Source organism: Spermophilus citellus (genome assembly GCF_964194105.1).
Source record: "Spermophilus citellus genome assembly, chromosome: 4".
NCBI classification, from domain to species: Eukaryota; Metazoa; Chordata; class Mammalia; order Rodentia; family Sciuridae; genus Spermophilus; species Spermophilus citellus.
The window spans coordinates 39,115,431-39,137,804 of record NC_138185.1 but is presented as its reverse complement, the minus strand read 5'-3'; the positions used below and the strand labels follow the sequence as shown (position 1 = coordinate 39,137,804).

At 32.5% G+C, this 22,374-nt stretch overlaps 1 protein-coding gene across 3 annotated transcripts in view; it reads left to right on the top strand.

Annotated features, from left to right (window-relative positions):
- The window catches only part of ESF1 (ESF1 nucleolar pre-rRNA processing protein homolog), an 84,622-nt gene that overhangs the window by 5,363 nt on the left and 56,885 nt on the right, over window positions 1-22,374 (top strand). For all 3 annotated transcript variants that reach the window (XM_081293542.1, XM_081293541.1, XM_081293543.1), the window contains exons 3-9: window positions 2,417-2,766; window positions 3,575-3,688; window positions 6,365-6,465; window positions 7,957-8,109; window positions 9,377-9,491; window positions 11,290-11,437; window positions 17,325-17,486. In XM_081293542.1, the coding sequence (XP_081149668.1) occupies window positions 2,417-2,766; window positions 3,575-3,688; window positions 6,365-6,465; window positions 7,957-8,109; window positions 9,377-9,491; window positions 11,290-11,437; window positions 17,325-17,486 (1,143 nt within the window). The remainder of the gene's footprint in view (window positions 1-2,416; window positions 2,767-3,574; window positions 3,689-6,364; window positions 6,466-7,956; window positions 8,110-9,376; window positions 9,492-11,289; window positions 11,438-17,324; window positions 17,487-22,374) is intronic.

Sequence of the window (22,374 nt, the reverse complement as noted above, 5' to 3'; positions counted from 1 at the left end):
GACCAGTTATCATTGAAGAATAGGGACAGTCACTTATTTTGTAACCCCACTTTATCTAAAATGAAGCTTTGGGGCTTGGGTTATGGCTCAGTGGTAGAGCATTCTCCTAGCGTGTATGAGGTCCTGGGTTCAATTCTCAGTACCACATGAAAATAGAGTCCATCAACAACTAAAAAAATTCTTTTCAATAAATAAATAAAAATAAAATGAAGATTTGTATGTTGTGGGCTCATATGTAATTATGTATTATTTCAACATCTTTGAAAACAACCACTGCATCACGTCTGTGACATTAGGAGTATTTAGAATAAAGCTAACTTTTAAAAGTTAATTTAGTTATCTTATTTCTCAGTGTTGCTTAAAAGTGAATTATGCTTAACTCATAATATCTTACTTTCACTTTTATGTTCTTCTGATGCCCTTACACAGAACTCATGATAATACCTTCTTTTTCAAATTGCTAGCCAGTTATTTTTATTACTGTGTACTTTGTGAAGCCAGAAATCAAAGCCCATTTCCTTCCCTCCTAACCAAATGCCTTTCATTCAGTTAATCTTAAGTCAAATGATATCTGTGCAAAGTCTTCCTTTTCATAAATATTCTTTGCAGACAAACTTAAATGTCTCTGGGGCTTAAAACATGGATTCATAAATCAATAAAATTTTTCCTTTATTTATGAACTATCAAGGATGGGAATTATGTTACATATCATCTCATTTCCCTTCACCTGTTTCAATGCTCTGTATATAGTAGATAATGAATAAATACTGTTAAGAGTGTAGGACTAAGAGAAACCAAGTTTCAGTTTTTTTAAAAAAAACTTTAAAAAAATTTTTTTTGTTGTATTTTTTATACCTTTATTTTATTTATATATATATGTGGTGCTAAGGATCAAACCCAGTGCCTTACACATGCTAGGCAAGTGCTCTACCAATGAGCTATAGCCCCAACCCCAAGTCTTAAACTTTTAAATTTGCTTTTAATTCTCCAAGGTTTGAGTCTATGAGTAAGCAGAAATGTAAGCATCAACTTAAACATAATAAACTATGTAGGATATGGGGAGACACACACACACACACAGTAGTGATTGCTTATAGAAGTAAGAAACAAGCCTGAACGGGCTGGTTTTTTAGTGCTAAGGGCTAAAAAGGAATCCTAAACAAAATATCTTGATATATCAGTGACTCTAAATAACAGTTAGTTACAAAGTTCAAAAGCAAAAAAGTTATCATTTTTCTCTTTATAGGTAATCTCATCGAAATCACAATTTCTGTTGTCAACCACATATGAATGAGTTAATTTTATCTCACAACTCTGAGCTATATCTCTTAATAAGTAGCAGCCTTATTTATTGATGTTGTCTCTTGGAAAGGCACTTCAAATTTAATATATTCAAAACTGAATTCATAATCTCCCTTCACCAAAAAAAACTAATTATTTTCCATTGTTTTCTATTCATCTAGCTAGCTAGCTAGTTAGCTTCCTGGTTCTGTAAGCCAAGAAGCCAGAACTCATCTTTGACACTTCTGAAACTTCTGTTCCTTGTATCAAAAACCCCTGTCACTGATCATTACTTTTACCTCCTTAAAGACTCGGAAGTCTTCACTTCTCTACAATTCTACTGCCACCAATATAATGCTATCTTCATTTCTTGTCTAGAGTATTCTACTGTCCTTCAGAAAGCTCCATTCACATCTACTTTTTACTCTCTCCAGCCAGTTTTCCACATTAACAGTCAAGGTGACTTCCATTTGCAAATCTGACAGTGTCCTTTTGAAAACATAGCAATGGTTTCCCATTTATTTTAGGAAAAAGTCCATCCAACCTGATCTGCATGGTTTTTGGATATTATGACTCCTATGTGAATCTTTAGTTCCATCTGTTTCTTAACTGATTGCTATCCACAATCCAGACAGGATTATTGACTTTTTCCAACTGGCAGATCTTTAGATGCTTTCTTTGCTGTTTATAACAAAATTCCTTTATCTATTAATCTAATTTGATTATTTATTTTTCAGATAGTAGCTTAATTATATCTCATTTAGAAACCACTATTATATGTTTTCAGAAAGCATGATATAACTTTCCTTTTTAGAATTTATCCAAGTTATAATTTCTTTTGTTGTTTATATAGGTTTGATTGGTTTTATTTGTTACCTGTTTATTGATCTTCATTCAAAGTACAGTGAGGACATTAATTACTTCATTTTTGCCAGTGATTGTCTAAGATAGGCCCGCCATAAATATCAAAGTCTATTTGCATGAGCTGGATATATTTTTAAATTTCTATTAAATAACTTAGGTAAGGCTGAATTTTTTCATAGAAGTTTTATTTTTACTGTATAAAATGTCACAATAACTTGGATTCAATTTAATTCACTGTGTACTTTTCTCCTCCCTTAACATTTTGCAACAGTTCCATTCATAGTGGCAAGTGACACTGATGGTAAAATGTTTGACAAAGACACTTTGGAGGAAGATTCAGACAGTGTTAGTGAAATAGGAAGTGATGAGGAATCTGAAGATGAAATCACAGGTGGTGGTGGCTCTTTAGCTGATGATGATGGAAATGAAGATGATCAAAAGGAAGATGAAGACAGTGAAGAGGATACTGAAAGTGACAGTGGCCCTGATCTTGCAAGGGGTAAAGGAAATGTAGAAACTAGTTCTGAAGATGATGATGATTTGGCAGATTTATTTCCAGAAGAGCCTGGTTTTGAGCATGCTTGGAGAGAATTAGATAAAGATGCTCCTCGGGCTGATGAGGTAACATTTTGAATAAGATTATTTATGAATAACTTGTTACAATTAACTTGTATGAATAGTAAAATCAATATCATGAAATTAAATGGAAAGGAAACTGTCAGTGTACCTCAGTAGAACACTTGCCTAACATGCATGAAACCCTGGGTTTGATCCCCGACATCACAAAAAATAAGTTGAAAAACCTTTTTTGGTAATAGTATTCTTTGTGTGTTTTGGAGTTTTTGTTTTGTTTTGTTTGTATTTTGTCATGCTGGGAGTCATACCCAGAGCCTTATGCATGCTAGGCAAGTGCTCTACTACTAACCACATAGTAATATTTTTCATGATTCTGATTTAAACTTCTAGATATGGAATATGTTTATATAAATTAGAAGATGTCTGTCCAAGCAGATAAAGAAAAAATTCTACATAACTAATTAAAATTCACTTGAAATTTTTACAAAATACTTGTTTTATCTAGTAATTTACCTTCTGTACCTACTGCACCTTAGGGAAATGTTATGGGGTCACATAAGGCCCCTCCCATGCATGGGTGACAGATAGTTTGACAAATTTAGAGTTAAAAAAAAAAATCATTTCATGTCCATGTTCTAATTTAAGAACTGAGAAGCAAGTAAGTAGGTTTTTTTCTTTTTAGGTTTTACTATTGTTTAACTCTCTGGAAGTTCTCTTTTACATGTTGAAACAGCTTAGATAACTACTGATAATTTCATAACTTGGGGAAAAGAAAGCATATTTTTGAATTTTTATTTTTCAATCATTAAAAATAATATAAATTATATAATACTTAATTCTTTTCCTTTCTCAGATCACACATCGGTTAGCGGTTTGCAACATGGACTGGGATAGATTAAAGGCAAAAGATTTGCTGGCTCTGTTTAATTCTTTTAAACCTAAAGGAGGTGTTATATTTTCTGTAAAGGTGAGAATTAATTTCATTTTAAAGTAAAACTTATAGATATTTAAAGTTAGATTTGACTTTTTTTTTTTTTTCCTCCAGTGACTTAAAATGTTGTGGCTGTTTTTTCTTTTATAGAAAATAATTTATCTGGAAATTGTTCATTACAACTGGGCATGAAACTAATGTAAACAGGTTGTAAGTGTTAGGAAGAGATAAAATTTTCTTGATGGATTATATGATTGTGTACACTTTAAAAGCCCAAATAAATTCAGGTTTGGTAAACCAGTATGGTATAAGGTAAATATTTTTTTTTTTTTTTTTAGGGCTGGGGTTGTAGCTCAGTGGTAGAGCGCTTGCCTAGCATGCGTGAGGCACTGGGTTTGATCCCTGGCACCACATAAAAGTAAACAAATAAAATAAAGGTATAAGGTAAATATTAAGAAATAATTTGCATTCCTCATTACTGGCATTAACCAATTAAGGGAAGAAATTCAAATTGCATTGGCAACAAAGGTAATGTTTTTGGGAATTACCTTAATAAGTACTTTAAGACCTATATGAAGTAAGCTAAAACATGATAAATGTGGTAAGCCAGTGTAATGATTAAGTATCCAGACTTTGCTTCATGATAGACCTATGTCAAAGGTTCATTCTCATAAATGCTATGTGATCTTGGGTGCTTAATTAATGCTCTATTCATTTAGCAAATGGATATAACAATAGTACTTTCTATGGTGGTTATAAGGATTAGGAGCTCACACTTAAGTCTTTAATACAGTTTCTGAAGTAGTTCACATTTATTTATTTTTTTATTAGTTGCTCAAAACATTATAATGATCTTGACATACCATACATTTTATTCAAATGGGGTATGAATTCTTATTTTTCCACGTGTACAGATTGCAGGATCACATTGGTTATACAGCCACGTTTATACATACAACCATACTAGTGTCTGTTGTATTCTGCTACCCTTCCTATCCCCCCCTTCTCTCCCTTCCCCTCCCATCACCTCTCTCTACCCCATCTACTGGAACATTTATTTATTTTTTATTTTTAAGACAAAGTCTCCCTAAATTGCATAGGACCTCACTAAGTTGCTAAGGCTGGCTTTGAACTTGCAATCCTCCTGCCTCAGCCTCCAGAGTTGCTAGGATTATAGGTGTATGCCAATGTGTCTATCGCTTATTTAAATATTTTTAAATGTCACTTCTATAGTTTTATTGTAGTTTCAATCAAAATCTCAGTTCAAGTTAAGAAAAGGATGCCAGTAGTCATCCAAAAGAATAAACAAGAATGGGGCTGAGATTGTCATTCTGCTTGAATACCTGTTGTTGAGATAAATGGACAAGTCATTGGATAAAAAACTTAGTTCATATCTTCACCTTACAATAACCCAAGCTAAACTCCAGCATTAAGCAAATGGGAAAAAATTAAAAATCAAACCAAAGAAACAAGACAAAAAAGAATTATATTTTGTGAATTCTTGGGTTCTAGGAGGTGGGTAAATAGGAGTTTTTAGATCTACAAAAGAAAAAAAAATCAGATGTAACTACATATATGCATTCTAGGTCAACCTACTATGTAAAACTCAAAGTAGTAAGAAAAATTCAAATTATCTTGTTGGTAAATTGTGTATTTCAGACAGCTTAAAAAACATTAGGTAGGGCTGGGGATGTGGCTCAAGCGGTAGCGCGCTCGCCTGGCATGTGTGCGGCCCGGGTTCGATCCTCAGCGCCACGTACAAACGAAGATGTTGTGTCCGCCGAGAACTAAAAAATAAATATTAAAAAAAAATTCTCTCTCTCTCTCTCTCTCTCTCTCTCTCTCTCTCTCTCTCCCCCCCCCCACTCTTTCTTTAAAAAAAAACAAAAAAACATTAGGTAACAAATGTATATTAAGCTCGGCAATATCAAACAATGTAAATTAATATAATTATATTTCTTGACTCTGAAAGTAGCCAAGATTAAAAAAAAAAATACCAGTGAGAGTAAATTCTTTTTCTTATACCCAAACTATATTTAATTTATATGGTAAGAGTGTCAGCAGTTCTTTTCTTTAGTATTTGAAAGGTTTTTTATTTTTTTTATTTTTATTTTTTGTAGTTGTAGGTGGACAGAATGCCTTTATTTTATTTGTTTATTTTTATGTGGTGCTGAGGATCAAACCCAGTGCTTCACACATGCTAGGCAAGTGCTCTACCACTGAGCGACAGTCCCAGCCCTTGAATAATTTTTTTTAAAAGAACGCATTGGATAAATAGTATGACAGAAGTAAGTTGGATATTATAAAGTTGATTTTGTTATGTTTTATGTCTTTCTATTTTATTTAAACTGTTTAACCAGTCCATTTTCTTATATTTTATTCAGAATTCCTTGAGCTTACAACCTTATTTTGCATTTCTTAATTTTTCTGTTGGATCCTAGAGTCATCTTGCTCAAGGTGGTGTGTAGAAGAAATACTATTTTTTTTTTTTTTTCAATTCTTGTTCAAGCCCCAGGTCTGTTACTTTTTAGCCAAGGTGATTTATTTAAAGGAAAGTCCTTGGGATGCTTTACTTTCCTGTAATGAGTTTGAAAGTGAATTGCTATTTTCATTGAGTAAAGTTGTGACTCTGAAAGTTCTTGACCTTGATGGGTCTACATATTGTATGGGAAGGAATGTATAAATTACATCCATCTTATTTTTTGTGTTTAGATATATCCTTCAGAGTTTGGAAAAGAAAGGATGAAAGAAGAACAAGTTCAAGGACCAGTAGAGTTACTAAGTATTCCTGAAGATGCCCCTGAAAAAGACTGGTACTAAGTTGCTATAGATCATAAGCCTTATAAATTCATGTCATTATTTTAAAATTCTGGTTACTTTCATAGGACTAAAGTTTACATTTGAACCATATATGATTCAAACAGGTCTTATAAAACAGATTATAATCTGTCCGAAGTGGCACACTATTCAAACAACATTTTGTGCATATATTTATATATTCTTGGAAATATTGCAATTCTTTTTTTTTTTGTGGGGTGGTACCAGGATTAAACTCAGAGGCACTCTGCCACTGAGCCACATCCCAGCCATATTTTGTCTCTTATTTAGACCCAGGGTCTCACTGAGTTGCTTAGTGCCTCGCTGTTGCTGAGGCTAACTTTGAACTCACAGTTCTCCTGCCTCAGCTCCCAGGTGGTTGGGATTACAGGAGAGTGTCACTTAGCCCAGTGAAATATTGCAATTCTTGGAAAACATTTCATGATTAAACTGAGTTAAAGTTTTTCCCACCCTCATGACTCTGAATTAGTAAGTTTTGCGTTTTTTCTGAGATGTTACTTTCTATGTAAGTTGTACTGAAACTATTTACCTTTAAATTATTTAAGTTTTCTTACTTGAAGGGCTGGGATTGTGGCTCAGTGGTAGAGTGCCCGCCTAGCATGTGCGAGGCCCTGGATTCCATCCTCAGCACCACATAAAAAATAAATAAAATAAAGATATTGTGTACAACTAAAAAAATAATACTAAATAAATATTTCTTAAAAGGTTTTCTTGAGATTAAATAGAAAAATTTAAAAGTATACAGTGGGTACTATAGAAAAAAATTAAGATAACTTTAAAAAGTCACTAGGTGGAGCTATATGTACACTTAATTAAAATGGTGATTAAATAGATTGGTGGGAAGAGAGGCATATGAAAACCTTCAAAGAATATGCTATTATGTGAAATTAAACTTAAAGCTATTTAGACTTGAAGACAGATGAATCCGGAGCAAACATTTTGCAAGATCAGGAATTTCTTTGTAATAGAGCTAATGCTTTCCAAGCATATTTTATAATGTGGTGGTTTGGTCCAGTGGATTTATTTGAAAAGAGTGTGTGTTGTAGCAGAATAAACAAAATATGTATTCTAGAAATAAAATTAAGATTGTTGATAAGTATATGTAATTTCCACACTCCTTTTCTAGATAATAAATTTTTAAATTGAGCTTAAATATTTAATGTTCATAAAGGAGAAGTTATAAAGGAGAGATGACTTGATTGAAGGCTAGCTTGTAATTATTTTTCTTTTTTTTTAGTATTTATTTTAGTTGTAGTTGGACACAGTATCTTTATTTTAATTATTTTATATGTGGTGCTGAGGATCGAACCCAGGGCCTTATACATGCTAGGCAAGCACTGTACCGCTGAGCCATCACCCAACCTGTAATATATTTTTCTTAAAATAGTTATTTTTATTTTTTAAAGGCAGATAGATTTCTGTGTTTCTATATAAGTAAGTTTAATGATTTTTTTTTCTCCCTTTAGGACCTCTAGAGAAAAATTAAGGGATTATCAGTTCAAACGACTGAAGTACTATTATGCAGTAGTAGATTGTGATTCTCCTGAAACTGCAAGTAAAATTTATGAGGATTGTGATGGCCTGGAATTTGAAAGTAGCTGTTCTTTCATAGATCTAAGGTAATTCAGTGTGTGTCATACCAACTACATCTTACAGCACAGCATGATTATAAGAAGTAAAATACTTGAGCTGGTGGTACTTTTTGTTGTTTTTTTGTTCTAGAAGAATTATTTGCTTTTTGTGGTTGAATTGTCATATAGAACCTCACCCCGAAGAAAGTGAAATCATTCCCACATTTATGCGCTTTTAAACACATTAAATGTCTGTTTTAAGATGGTGTATTTGTGTGATGGTATATCTTTGCAACTCTTTTAGAGCTTGGGAGCAGATGAAGTAACTAAAAAAAAAAAAAAGCATTTAAGAAGGAGCAAAGGAACTTGCTAATAGACTGTTATCTCTAGATCTGCACTGTCCAATGTAGTAGCCATTAGTCAAATCTGATTATTTTAATTTGTTTAATATAAAAATTTAAAATTAAACTTGCTCAGGCAACTAGACTAATTTTGGACAGAGCAGATACCATCTGCCATCTTCACAGAAATATTCTGTTGGACAGAACTGCTGTAAATGCTGTTTCAGTAAATGAATGGTATTACATACTAAAGTGTTTGTCAAGAAAGGTACACTTTATTATATAAACCTAATAAATCTTAATTATCCGTTTACCCCCCAAATAATTTTTAATAAAATGTATAGCACATGCTTTTTATATGTATGTGTAAACACTCACCTATATAAATTGTGAAACCTAAATATAATGGATTTCTTAGCGCTGTACATTTTTTCCCCATTCCTTAGCCTAAGCCTAAAAATTGTCAAATTACACCAGCTAATTTACTTTTAAAAGCTGCTTATTTGTGAAATGAAATTGTAGTATAATTTTGTTAAGGTTTTTGGTCTTGAATCAACCTTAAACATTTCTTTATTTTTAGTGATACCTAATGGGCATGATACTTTATATTTAGAACATTTACCATTAATAATTCTGTTTGATCTTCAAGAGTATCATAAAGCAAGCTACTGACTGCTATTAGTAGTCTGGTTTTTGTGAAACATGATCGATCCCTGTGTGTTTGCACTTGTATTAACTGGCTCCTAAATATAAGGTTTCTATCTATATAAGTATTCACTCATTTATGAATTTTAGAAATTTTATACCTAGGTTATTTTTAACACTGTTTGCCTTTTCTGCATGGGTGTTCTATAGAAACTTTAATATTGTTTATATGTATAAACTACAACTAATTAGTTAAGAATCTGAATGCTGCTTGTTTATCACTGAAACATATGTTTAAATAAATTTATTTATTTATTTTTGCTTCTTAGGTTTATACCAGATGATATTACTTTTGATGATGAGCCCAAGGATGTAGCCTCAGAAGTGGATTTAACAGCATATAAACCAAAGTATTTCACATCTGCTGCAATGGGAACATCAACGGTATTTCTTAGATTTTAAGAAGAGATTTGTGTATTATTTACTTACAACATCTTTAACAATGGAAAGTATCAACGTTTCAATGCTCAAGTACAAATAGAAAAGAGACATAAATAGGCTTATATTATCTACTACATCTGTTTGAACCTGTTTTCGGATTCTAGTTATACCTTTAGGCCTGAGTCAATCACCTGCTAATATTTCTTTTCTTCTGTCTTTCCCACACTCTTAGTCAAACGGTTTCTTTGGGATTGGAATATAACTCAGTGATAGAGCACTTGCCTAGCATGGCCCTGGGTTTAATCTCTAGCACCACTTAAAAATACTCCCCCAAACAGCTAGATTTTTTAATAAGTAATATATTAGCTATTAATAGCCTAGTGAATAGGAGAAAGAAAGTAACAGATTTCCTCAAATGACAGTTAAGCAAAGCTAGTGAAAGTCTACAACAGGAGCACATTTTCTGCTGATATTGTCAAACCACCCCCTCCACCCCCCAGTACTGGAGATTAAACCCAGGGCTTCATACATGCTAGCCAAAGACTGTACCATCAAGCCTTTTAAAATATTACTTTGAGATAGGGTCATGCTACATTGTGCTGGCTGGTCTTAAACTTGGAGTCCTTCTGCCCAGCCACCAGAGTAACTGGGAGTATAGGCAGGTGCCACTGCACCTAGCATAATTGAAAATTTAAAACAAAACAAAACAAAAAAAAACAGAAGCAGAATAATTCAGGACTATTAGTTGTCACATTAATACTTAATAAGAAACAGCCAAAGGATTTCTGTGTGTTGAAATAGTTTGTTACTTAGTGGACTGATTTCTTCTGTTCCTTACTCTAAACCTCTACCCACAGCTATACTTTGCAGCAGCCACACTGGCTTCCCTTTGCCTTTCCTGTACTCTCCAAGAAGGGGCTAGTGGCAGAAGGAGATCTATATCTGCCACCTGCAGTGGGAACTATATGGTATTGATTTAGTTACTGAGTATAGTGAAACCCTACTATAGTGTGGAAAGTAAAGTCTGAAAAATTCAGTCACATAAAATGTAAGGTCATGTTATTTTCAAAATGAAGTAGTGGCCTTAGCTAGCCATCAAGTCTTGATTTTTTTTTTAGTCCTTACTGTATCATTACCATTTATCTTAGTTCCAGCAATAGACTTAATTATCAGAGTAGGGATAATTCTAAATCTTTTTAAAAAAAATTTTATTTGTTCTAACTAGTTATACATGACAGTAGAATGCATTTTGACATTGTACACAAATTGAGCACAACTTCTCATTGCTCTGGCTATACGTGGTGCAGAGTCACTCCAGTGGTGTAATTATACATGTATATAGGGTAATAATGTCTTGTTTCATTCTACTCTCCTTCCCATCCCCACAGCCCCACCCCTCTTCCATCCTCTCTGCACAAACCAAAGTTCCATCATTCATCCCTATCCCACCCCCTACGTCCCACTCCCACTATGGATCCACATATGCTTATCAGGGAAAACATTCAGCTTTTGGTTTTCTCCATCAAACTTACTGTGCAACATTGATTTTTACTTCAAATAATGGAGTATCCTGCCTGTAGCAGAGAAATAGGAAAGAAATGATATAAGTTCATTAAAACTAATTCCCTTGCCACAGATAGAACACTGTTTATTAATCATGTCATTCATATATTTGTTTTAGCATATCTTTACTTGTTTAACTTACAACTGTTAAACATCCAAAATAACAGTATTCTTATTCTTTAACAAGTGTGAGTTGTTGACATTTCCATATTTGTTTATTTTGTTTTCATTGGTAAAGGTGGAGATAACTTGGGATGAGACTGATCATGAAAGGATCACAACACTCAACAGAAAATTTAAAAAGGAAGAGCTTTTGGACATGGATTTTCAAGCCTATTTAGCTTCCTCTAGTGAAGATGAGGATGAGTTAGAGGAGGAGATACAAGGTACTTGCTGATCTTTTAGTAACTGTCATGGAAATATATCCTTAGCAGTAATTTAAAGGGGAGAGTATTAATTCTTAAGCCATCTGCAAAGCATATTCATATTCATAGTATTAGATACGTCTTTAGATAGTGTTTGAAAAAAATTTTTTAAGTGTTTTTTTAGCCTGAATTTCTTTAGCCATAAGCATTTTATTTAAAACCCTAGATTTAAAAAGAGACATGGCCTTTTAGACTTGTTGCGATTTGTATATTTATACAATCTCTCAATGAACTTGTAAAATGCTATGTTAATCCTCCTTTTTAAACAAAGAGATTGGGGATTAATTGAATATATTTTACATAACATTTTTTCTTTTTTTTTCTTTTTTTTATTGGTTGTTCACAACATTACAAAGCTCTTGACATATCATATTTCATACATTAGATTGAAGTGGGTTATGAACTCCCAATTTTACCCCAAATGCAGATTGCAGAATCATGTCGGTTACACATCCACAATTTTACATAATGCCCTATTAGTAATTGTTGTATTCTGCTACCTTTCCTATCCCCTACTATCCCCCCTCCCCTTCCCTCCCATCTTCTCTCTTTACCCCATCTACTGTAATTCATTTCTCTCCTTGTTTATTTTCCCATTCCCCTCACAACCTCTTATATGTAATTTTGTATAGCAATGAGGGTCTCCCTTCATTTCCATGCAATTTCCCTTTTCTCTCCCTTTCCCTCCCATCTCATGTCTCTGTTTAATGTTAATCTTTTCTTCCTGCTCATCCTCCCTGCTCTGTTCATAGTTGCTCTCATTATATCAAAGAAGACATTTGGTATTTGTTTTTTAGGGATTGGCTAGCTTCACTAAGCATAATCTGCTCTAGTGCCATCCATTTCCCTGCAAATTCCATGATTTTGTCATTTTTTAGTGCTGCGTAATATTCCATGGTGTATAAATGCCATGTTTAGAACATTCACTTCTGAAATTAAGACTTGCAGCCTTAACTTATTGAAGTCTGAAAGCAAAAATAAGCCAGGCATGGTGGTGCACAACTGTACTCTGAGCAACTTGAGAGGCTGACTAGGATTGCAAGTTCCAGGCCAGCCTCAGTGACTCAATGAAACTTTGTCTCAAAACAAGAAAAAATTAAGAGGACTTGAGATGTAGCTCAGTAGTAGAGCATCCTGGGTTTAATCCCTAGTACTGAAAAAAACAAATAAATAAATAAAGGCAATATTTCTTTAAACCTTTGTTTTTATTAATTTATTTATACATAGTGTTGAGAATCGAACCCAGTGCCTCACATGCTAGGCAAGAGCTCATCACTGATCCACAATCCCAGCCTTCCTGAATAATGTAGTAATCTTTAAACAGGTTTCATATTATCATCATGTGTTGTAATGCTACTTATTTTTAAATACCACAGGTTGTAATATTGCCATTTTGTACTATCTTTAAGTTTCACCTCTTCCTGTGCTCTTTTTTTCTTTCTAAATCTGGGATCATTTTCATTCTTCTTGAATATGCCTTCAGAATTTCCTGTAGTGTGTGCTGGTGTCAAACTGTTGAGGTTAGTTTGTCTTTCAAAACAGCTTTATTTTGCTTTCATTTATAAAGAATTCCAAGTTGGCATTCCTTTCCACTGCCACATTGATAACTACATTCTGTTATTTTCTGACTTGTTTTTAGAAATCAGCTACCTTTTTAGACTTTTTAAAAGTTTGTCTAGTCGCTTTTAATTTTTATTTATTTATTTCTCCAGTTTCACTACGATGTTTCTTAAAGCTGACTAATTTTTGTTTATTGAACTTGGGGTTTGTAGGGTTTCCTAAATCTATGACTGGGTATCTTTCATCAGTATTGGAAAATTCTCAGCCATTGTGTTTTCAGGTGATTTTTCTCTTACCCTTTTGGTACTGTTAAATATGTGTTAGAGCTTTTCGCTATGTCTTCTCTATCTAGTAAATTTTGGGGGCTGGGGTTGCAGCTCAGTGCTAGAGTGTTTGCATGTATGAGGCACTGGGTTCCATACTCAGCACCACATAAAAATAAATAAATAATTTTTTTATCCATTGTTTCCGTTGCATTTTGGATTTTTTTTTAACCAATTTACTGCTTGTCTTTTCAGCAGTGTTGAATCTGCTAATAGTTCTATCCATTGAGTTCTTAATTTTTGTTATTATATATTTCAACTTCTGGAAGTCCTTTTCCCTTATTTTTCCTGTCAACAACATCATTTTTATAAGTTTTATACTCACTGCAGATAGCTTTAACATATTCTTTTATTTCTATAAGTAGTAAGCATGTTTTTATAGTCTGACAGTTTCAATATTTCATATATTTTACATTGGCTACTATTTTTTTAACAAGATGTTTATTTTTATTTACTTGTGGGTCTTGTTATCTTTGTGTGCTGGTTTAATGTCTGACATGAGGTTATCTTTCTTAAGAGAGTGAACTTTCATTTACTTTTTTCAGTCTACGACCACATTTCTCCAAGTTTTAAGGCTTCTATGGATCAAAAAGTAGGAAATGCTTTCAGAGTAAACTGAGTCTTTAACACTGAGATCATCTCTCCAGTGTTCCTTTCTTAATTTTGACGTGGTAATTCTTCACTAACTTGTCAGTTGCTTGAAACATTTCTTTCTTTTTTAAGTTTCTAGAGCTTTTTAAAAGATTTTAAAACTATTTCATTCAACTTTATGTTTTCAGTGAAAGAATTGATCTCAATTACCTACTTTGCCTTATAGAAACAGAAAAATTCTCAGATTATTTTGATTCATTTAAGATTTTTCTTTTGATGATTGATATGGTTAATGGTTACTTTTAAATCATAAATGCTGTATGCTTTAAATAACCAAAGCCCCAAATAAATGTTTCCTGTATTAGATCTGTCTTGAAAATTTGATTGCTTGGTTGTAATTTCATGTCATTTTTTGCTTGATAACATATGCCAGATCCCTTCACATATTCATTCTTTTTATCTAATAGAAGAATTCCCAACTGAAAAATTATGAGTAAGAGGATTATCACTGATAGAATGTGAAGAACCATAAATGTTAAACACGTAGATAAGTATTTTAAATTAGCAAAAATTAGTATCTTTTAACTTAATAATTTATAGTTTGCTTTTTGGTTTTCCTTTTGCAAAATATATTATTTTTATAGACTATTGATAAATAAATGCAAAAATGCTTCTTTAGTTTTAACATGGGGCCATTAAGCCTTGACTTTCTTAGATCCTGTGATTGGTCTATTACAATTTCTTTTAGACTTTTGAATATAATGCTTCATTTTTAAAAGTTTTTCATAAAATACTAGTCTTGAATAGTATTCCATACATGGAATGGAAAAATCATGTTTAATCATTCTAGTTTATTTGTTGAGACATCATGTAATAAAACCACATAATTGCTTAAGTATTTAATAGTCTTTGAAAATATATAATTTGCAATGGTAGTTATGTTGGGCACAAAAGACTTCACATATTTTTAAGGCCTCGGTGGCTGTTGCTTATTTATTTTTTTGGCATTCTGAAGAACTAAGTGAACATTTTATTTCTTAGTGCTGTGCTTTTTACAAATAACCTTTATGTCCTTTTCCCTGATAAATGTGGAGAGACATATATTTATTTATGTTTTCTTTTTATTTGTATGTCTTTTAGACATTTAGCACTTTTCTGAAAATTCTGGATAGTTTTTCTTATCTCAGCTCTAAAATACAGGGAAAAGATAATATTCCATGAATATTTGTGAAGTTTGGATCCAAGTTTTTCAAGTAGGTTTCTTTGGTATGGGAAAACTGAGTTAAATTTTTAAATGACATGATTGACATTAGGATACATAATATTATGAATAAATGAAGATTAATTTGTCAGTACATTCTCGTTAAGAACTTGGGTTTTATGGGTTTCAAATCCTGACTTCACCACATAGTGAAATAACATAGATTAAGTTTTCTAACTGTCTTCCCTATTTCTTTCTTTCTGTATCTATGAAAGAAAGATCATAATAATACTGGGCTCATGGTTGGAAAGATTGAAATAATGTACATAAATTAATCAGTATACTACCTTGCCTTATATATTTTTATTTCTTAAAACTTTAAAGATTAATACCTGTTCATTTGAAATATACTACTTATTAAATTTTTTTAAGGTGTGCCTTTTTCGTCAGTATTTCAACTGAGAGTAAAATTACTTTTATCTTTAATTTATTTCCTCTGATAGCTACATTAGTATACTTGAATGCTTTCGAGTTACTAGATGCTCCTGATTATTGTTTATGAGAGTAGTTTACTCTTAAATTTTTTTAAAAAACTACTTATATAGTACTAAGACTTTCACAAAGTATTGTCCTTGAATTGGGGGGAAAACCAGACCTACATGAGTTATTCCACATTTTAGAGCTGGAAAAAATCAATTTAAAGTAAGCCATCAGAGTCTTACCACTAAAATTTCAACCTGGAAGGAGGTTGCTTCTAATTATGTTTTCAGAAGTAAGCTTTTAATAGAAAGAAATACATTGCCATTTTGTTAATGTGTTCCTGATGTTTTATCCATTGAATTACAGGATTCATGACAGAATTCCATCCAACATTATTATTGTGGCACAAACAGGAAAAAAATGAACTTCAGCTGTTCGAGTGAAAATGTGTGATAGGATGGAAAGAATGTCCATTTTGCCATTTTTTTATTCTTTTAGAGGGGAGGGAAAAATACACACACATTCACATATAAAATTATTCAATTTTTCCTTATCACTTTTGTTTTTGATACATAAGGAGTATACTCACACTGATGTTTCACAGGTATCTACTTAGTAATGTCAAACGTTTTTGGTGAGCAGTAAGCCATAGGTTTTAAAAGGAAGGGATTTCATTATTCTGCTTCTAAATTTTCCTCTACGAGGGACATTTAGTCAATTCAGTATGTCTGTATGTTTTGCATTAAAACCCAAGTTCTTAATTTATGTTTTTGACTTGGAGAATTACAGTGGAAATGTAGAACAAACAAACTTCGTGTATTAGTTTTCTTTGATATTTGTTGCCCATGAATTTTATACTGTTTCTTTGTATTCGAATTATTTTTATGAAAGTAGGAAATGGAATTGTGAATGTTTTTCCACACAGTGAAATTAATTGAATTAACTCCTAATTTATTTGTTTTCATCATTAGTAAATTAAATTAACAAGATCCTTAGAATAAGTGTGATTGCTTATAGTCAAATGGAAAGAAATTAGTGTTCTTAGGTTTGGATTTTATAACTTCTTTTATCTCTTTTCTTCAGCCTAAGAAGCTAAATCCATCTACCAAATTCACTCCAAAATATTCAGAACATTTGATTAGAATATTTTTTAAGGTACTGGATGGCAAGGCACAGAAAGTCCGCTGTCTGCAGTTCTTATTAACTTGCAGCTTAAAAGGAAGAGAAGTCTAAGGGTGTTGTATAATTAGAGAATTATTTTAAAATATGATAAAAAAAAGGGCAGTTCCCATGTAAACTGCTATAACACTGCTACCTTATATTGCAGCTGAGTTTTATTATACATAAGACCTAAGTCTTTCATTTAATTCATTTGCTTGTCAGAAGTTGAAGTCTGATTTCAATATTCTGTGCTTGTGGGACTGGGATTGTAGCTCAGTAGTAGAGCGCTTGCCTAGCATGTGTGAAACACTGAGTTCAATCCTCAGCACCACATAAAAATAAATAAATAAAAATGAAGATATTGTGTCCATCTACAACTAAAAAGATAAAAAAAAAAAAACCCCTAAAAATATATTCTGTGTATGTCTGATAACATTGTTTTAGAAAATTGCTGGAGTAACTGTGAGATCTAAACACTGGAATTAGAAATGAATTGTTTCTGTGTATTAAATTACATTGATTTTTCTGTTAGGTGATGATGGAGTCAATGTGGAAGATGGAAAAACTCAGAAGAAAACTCAGAAGGATGATGAAGAACAAATTGCTAAATATAGACAGCTCTTACAAGTTATTCAAGAAAAAGAAAAGAAAGGCAAAGAAAATGATATGGAAATGGAGATTAAGTGGGTTCCAGGTAAGAATTAGATACTAAATGTGTTCTGGTTTTTCTTTTTTCTTTTTTTTTTTTTTTTCCTAGAAAATCATGGCTTGTTTTATTTATTTATTTATTTATTTTTATAAGGTTGTTTTAATTCAAAGAACATACAGAATAATGACAAAAGGCAAAAAATATCTTGTTGAGAATCTTGTCACATCTATCAGTTTCTTTTATTTTTTTTTTAATTATTTTATTGTTGGTTGTTCAAAACATTACATAGTTCTTAATATACCATATTTCACAGATTGATTCAAGTGGGTTATGAACTCCCATTTTTACCCCGTATACAGATTGCTGTGTCACATCAGTTACATTTCCGTTGATTTACAAATTGCCTTTCTGGTGACTGATGTATTCTGCTGTCTATCCCATTCTCGACTGTCCCCCCTCCCCTCCCCTCCCCTCCCCTTCCCTCCCCTTCTCTCTCTCCATCCCCTCTACTATAAATCGTTTCTTCCACTTATATAATTTTTCTGGTTTTTCTTTATTTAGGGTTTTGACTGCATTTTAGATACAAAGGTAAAGAACCCAACTCTTCTTTGGAAATACAAGTTTAGAAATCTTATTTTTCAGAACTGTTTTGGTGAGGAAATTAATGTGGCATTTATTACTTCAGGACTAGCATTTTAGAGTCTTACGAACATACTCTTAATTAGTTTCTTTGATCTATTAACTATAAATTATTACTACCCATTTATGAAAGTAGACTTTTCCTAGGCCTGACTCTTGTACTCTTAGAATATAGAAACTTGAATCTAGTTACAATGTAATCTGAAATTACTTCATATACTTCTTTTCAAAATATGTAATTCTCAAGTGGTCTTTTCTCCCATAATCCCTCCTATCCTATTCATGGGGTTTCACTAACATATAACATCTATTATATATATATAGTCTTTTATCACAATTTTTTATGTAAATAAAGAAATATGGTGTAGTAGAGTAGTACAACACTAGAATAATGCTAATTAAAATAATGTCAAAGCTAGGATAAACTGGAATTGTTCTATAGCACTCACATTATATTTTTTTCCAATAGTCTTGGGGCAAGTCATCGTGTGCTTTTGCAACTGATACCATTTTTGCAGATTTCTGCTGTTTACATTCAGTTGTTCCCTCAGTATCCTTGGGGAATTGGTTACAGGATCCCCCATTAATACCCATATCTACAGATGCTGAAGTCTCTTATAGAATAAAATGGTCTGTTATTTGCAAGTAACCTACGCAAATCCTCGTGCACACTTTAACCTTCAGATTACTTATAATACCTAATACAATGTAAATGCTCTGTAATAGTTGTCTTACTGTATTGTTTAAGGAATAATGACAAGAAACAAAGTCTGTTCATGTTTAATACAGACACAGTGTTTTAAAGAAAATATTTTTGATCCAGAGTTGGTTGAATCCATGCATGCAGAATTCATGAATACAAATTTTTGCCCATGTTAATGAGAACTTTTGGTCTGTTGTTGTCTTGAAAAGTCCTTGCTATCAGGATAATGCTGACCTCATGAAGTAAAATGGGAACTGTTCCCTCTTCCATTTAGTAGTACCTTTTTATCTGAACTTTTTCATTTGTGGATGTAATATTAATAAAATGAAAATGTAAAATGAATTATCATCTATAATTCCACTACTGGTATTCAACCACTGCTTAGGAAGATTGCTGTTGAATTTACTATTTCTGTTTAGCCATATTTGTAATCTTTCACTACAATAGATCTGTGGAATTGAAAAGAAAAATGACAGGTTGATTCTAAACCCACAAATATCAGTCCTTTCTTAAATCTCTTCACTTTCATCCCTAGCCAAGTAATTGGCTTGCTGCTTTTTTTTTTTTTTTTTTGGGGGGGGGGCCTTTTAATTTGAAAGACTGATTTTTTTGCACAGATGTTTTTTCTTTTTTCCCTTGCAGTAGAACTACTTTTATGTATGTGAAGACTAGTAGAGAGCAACCAGGCCACAGTGAGAAGCAGATGCTGGCAGTCAAGCTAACTTATAGTTAGTTATGTGACTTCCTCCCTCACATAGTAACTGCACATATGCTGTGGATCAACCTGTGGTTCTCTCACAAGCTGTTAAAACTACCAGTGTCAAAACCTCAAATGTTAAGTCTCACATGCCAAGTGTCTAGGATGTTATAAATAATCTATAGCTTTTCCATATCCTGAATTATTTTCTTAGGATAGCTTCCCAGAAATAGAAGTAAAGGGCATGAATATTTTTTGTATCTTGAGGTTATTGCCAAATTTCTTTCCAAAAGTGTTATACCAGCTTACAATGCCTTTAGCAATCAGCACAAGTGCCAGTTTCATGGAATTATCATCACTCTTGGGTGTATATATATTCTTTTTCTTTTAATTGAGTGGAGAAAAATTAACTTTCTCAAATAGACAATTACAATAATGTTTTAAACATTCTACACTGTAATATTTTTGAAAGCCCCTGGATTACCTGAATGCTTATTATATTATATACATGCATATGTGTACATGTGAGTATAAAAATATAAAGGGTCTTTTACATACGCTACATCATATGAGATCATTGAGCTAATCTTTCTGAACATTAGTTTACTCATTTGGAAAGTGGGACTAATAATTCCTTTCTTGTTCAATTTAAGATATTTATAAGGCACCTTATAAACCTCAAAGTATGGTTTATGGCATTTTTGTTTTGGTGGATTTGTGTGTTTGATTTTCTGCTGTTATACTTTAGTAAACCACAGAGGGTCAGTATGAGATTATGTCATTCCTTGGTCCTTCTGTTGCTTGAGTCTCCAATATACTTAATTCTTCAGAAAAATAAGTACCTTTAATCATTGTTTGGTTTGATTTTTAAAAGAAATTTTAGTTCAAACTACTTAAACTTTCTCTTTTTACATTGGGTTATATATAAACTTGTAACAAGAGTTTAATTCCTGAAGTATAACTTATTAGGGGAGGTAACAGGTTCATGGTTATAACAACTGAAATGAACTACTCTTTCTATTGATATATTTTCCTATGGAATTGTAATAATACCTTATTAATTAGAATTATAAATTATAAAAATGTTAATTATAAGTTGTTAATTTGATGTATGCAAAGTAATATCTCCTATCTCCATGTGCTGCTGAAGTTATCCTTCTTGACTCACTTTAATTAGTGGATAAAGTTATGCATGTAATTAACATATTAGGTTTTCATCAATGCATTTGCCTCAGTGAGTTTGTGATATACCTATAAATGAAGTTTATATCAGTTTTATTTCTTACATAACCTTATCTGTATTAATAGTTCAATTAATATGCATGGCAATACTTTTTTGTAGATAATTAATGCAAGGTGAATAATAATAATACCTATGGAATTTTATTTAGAACATGAACAAACAATGTGTTCCTAAAAAGGAGCTGGGGATATAGCTCAGTTGGTAGAGTGCTTGCCTCACATGCACAAGGCCCTGGGTTCAATCCCCAGCATCACAAAAAAAGGCCTCTTTTTTTTTTTTAGCTGAGTCTAATTTAATAGACACTAATGAGAAAAGGATATCTGGTCTTTTATTCTACTCAACATTCTTCAGTGCCCCAGCTTTCATAGTTTAACCCATCAAATACTTACTGAGCACCAGTTGTATACAAGAAATTATTCTAGACATATGTGTGAAAGACATACACGAACACCTGATCTTGTGGATCTTATATTTTGTTGAGAGGAGACAGATGATAATCAAACAAGAAAAACATTTGAGCAGAGACTTAACAAAGTAGAGAATGAGCCATGCATAGGAAGACTGAAAGCAGAGAAAATAACATGAGTTCCTTTGAAACTATAGTTTATCTGTTGTGTTTGAGGATTAGTAGAAATAACATTGTAACTGGAGTGGAGAGGGTGGAGAAGCAAAAAAATAGAGGGCAAAAGGGTAATTTGGAATCAGATTTGAAGGTCTTGTAGGCCATTAAAAGAGTATGAACCTCTCCTGTGAGATGAAGACCATTGTAGGTTTTAAGCTGAGGAGGAGGATATGACTTTTATTTTTAATGGGATCACTTTTGGCTGCTCTGGCTAGTAGATTAAAGCCAGAAAACAAGAAAAAAAATGGGGAGTAGTTGCATTAATGGTGAAATAATGAAGATTATGATTAGAACATGTTTGCAAGAGAACATCAAAATTCTTTTTTTTCCCCAAATGTTAATTTGACGATTCCTGTCAGATACCAACTAGACATTGTAAGGAATCAAATAAAAGTTCCGGGGAAGAAGTCAGGGATAGAGACATAAATTTGGGAATCTTCATTGTATAAACCTCTGAAAGTGAAAGAACCAGGGTAGTGAATACAGGTAGAAATGAAAAGAGGCTCAAAAACAGATATTCATGCCCTCCAACATTTAGAGGCAGAGGGAATGCGGAGGGACCTTCCAAAGCATCTGAGAAGAAACTGGCAGAGCTATGCAGAAGGAAATTCAGGGTTGTGGGACATACAGTAAAGAGAATTTTAATGAGAATAGAGCTCAATAAAATAAAGACTAAGGATGACCATTGGATTTGGCAAAGTAATGATCATTGGTGATATCAATGGTTCTGGTGAAATGGTGAGGGATGAAAGTGACTAAATCAAGACTAGGAGTAGAAGAATTGGAGACAGAAAGTATAGCCAAGTCCTTATTCTAAAATATTTGATAGAAAGTTGCAAGCACCATGACACTTCATCTCAAAAAACACTTCACTGCATAACTTGTTAATACAAAGACATTCTTCTACAGCAAGTATAATGCCATAGTCATACCAGGGGAAATATAATAGTAAAGTTTTTTATTTCAATAATCTATAGTTCTTCCCTGATCCAATATCCAGTTGACTAATAGAATCCCACTATCTGGTTT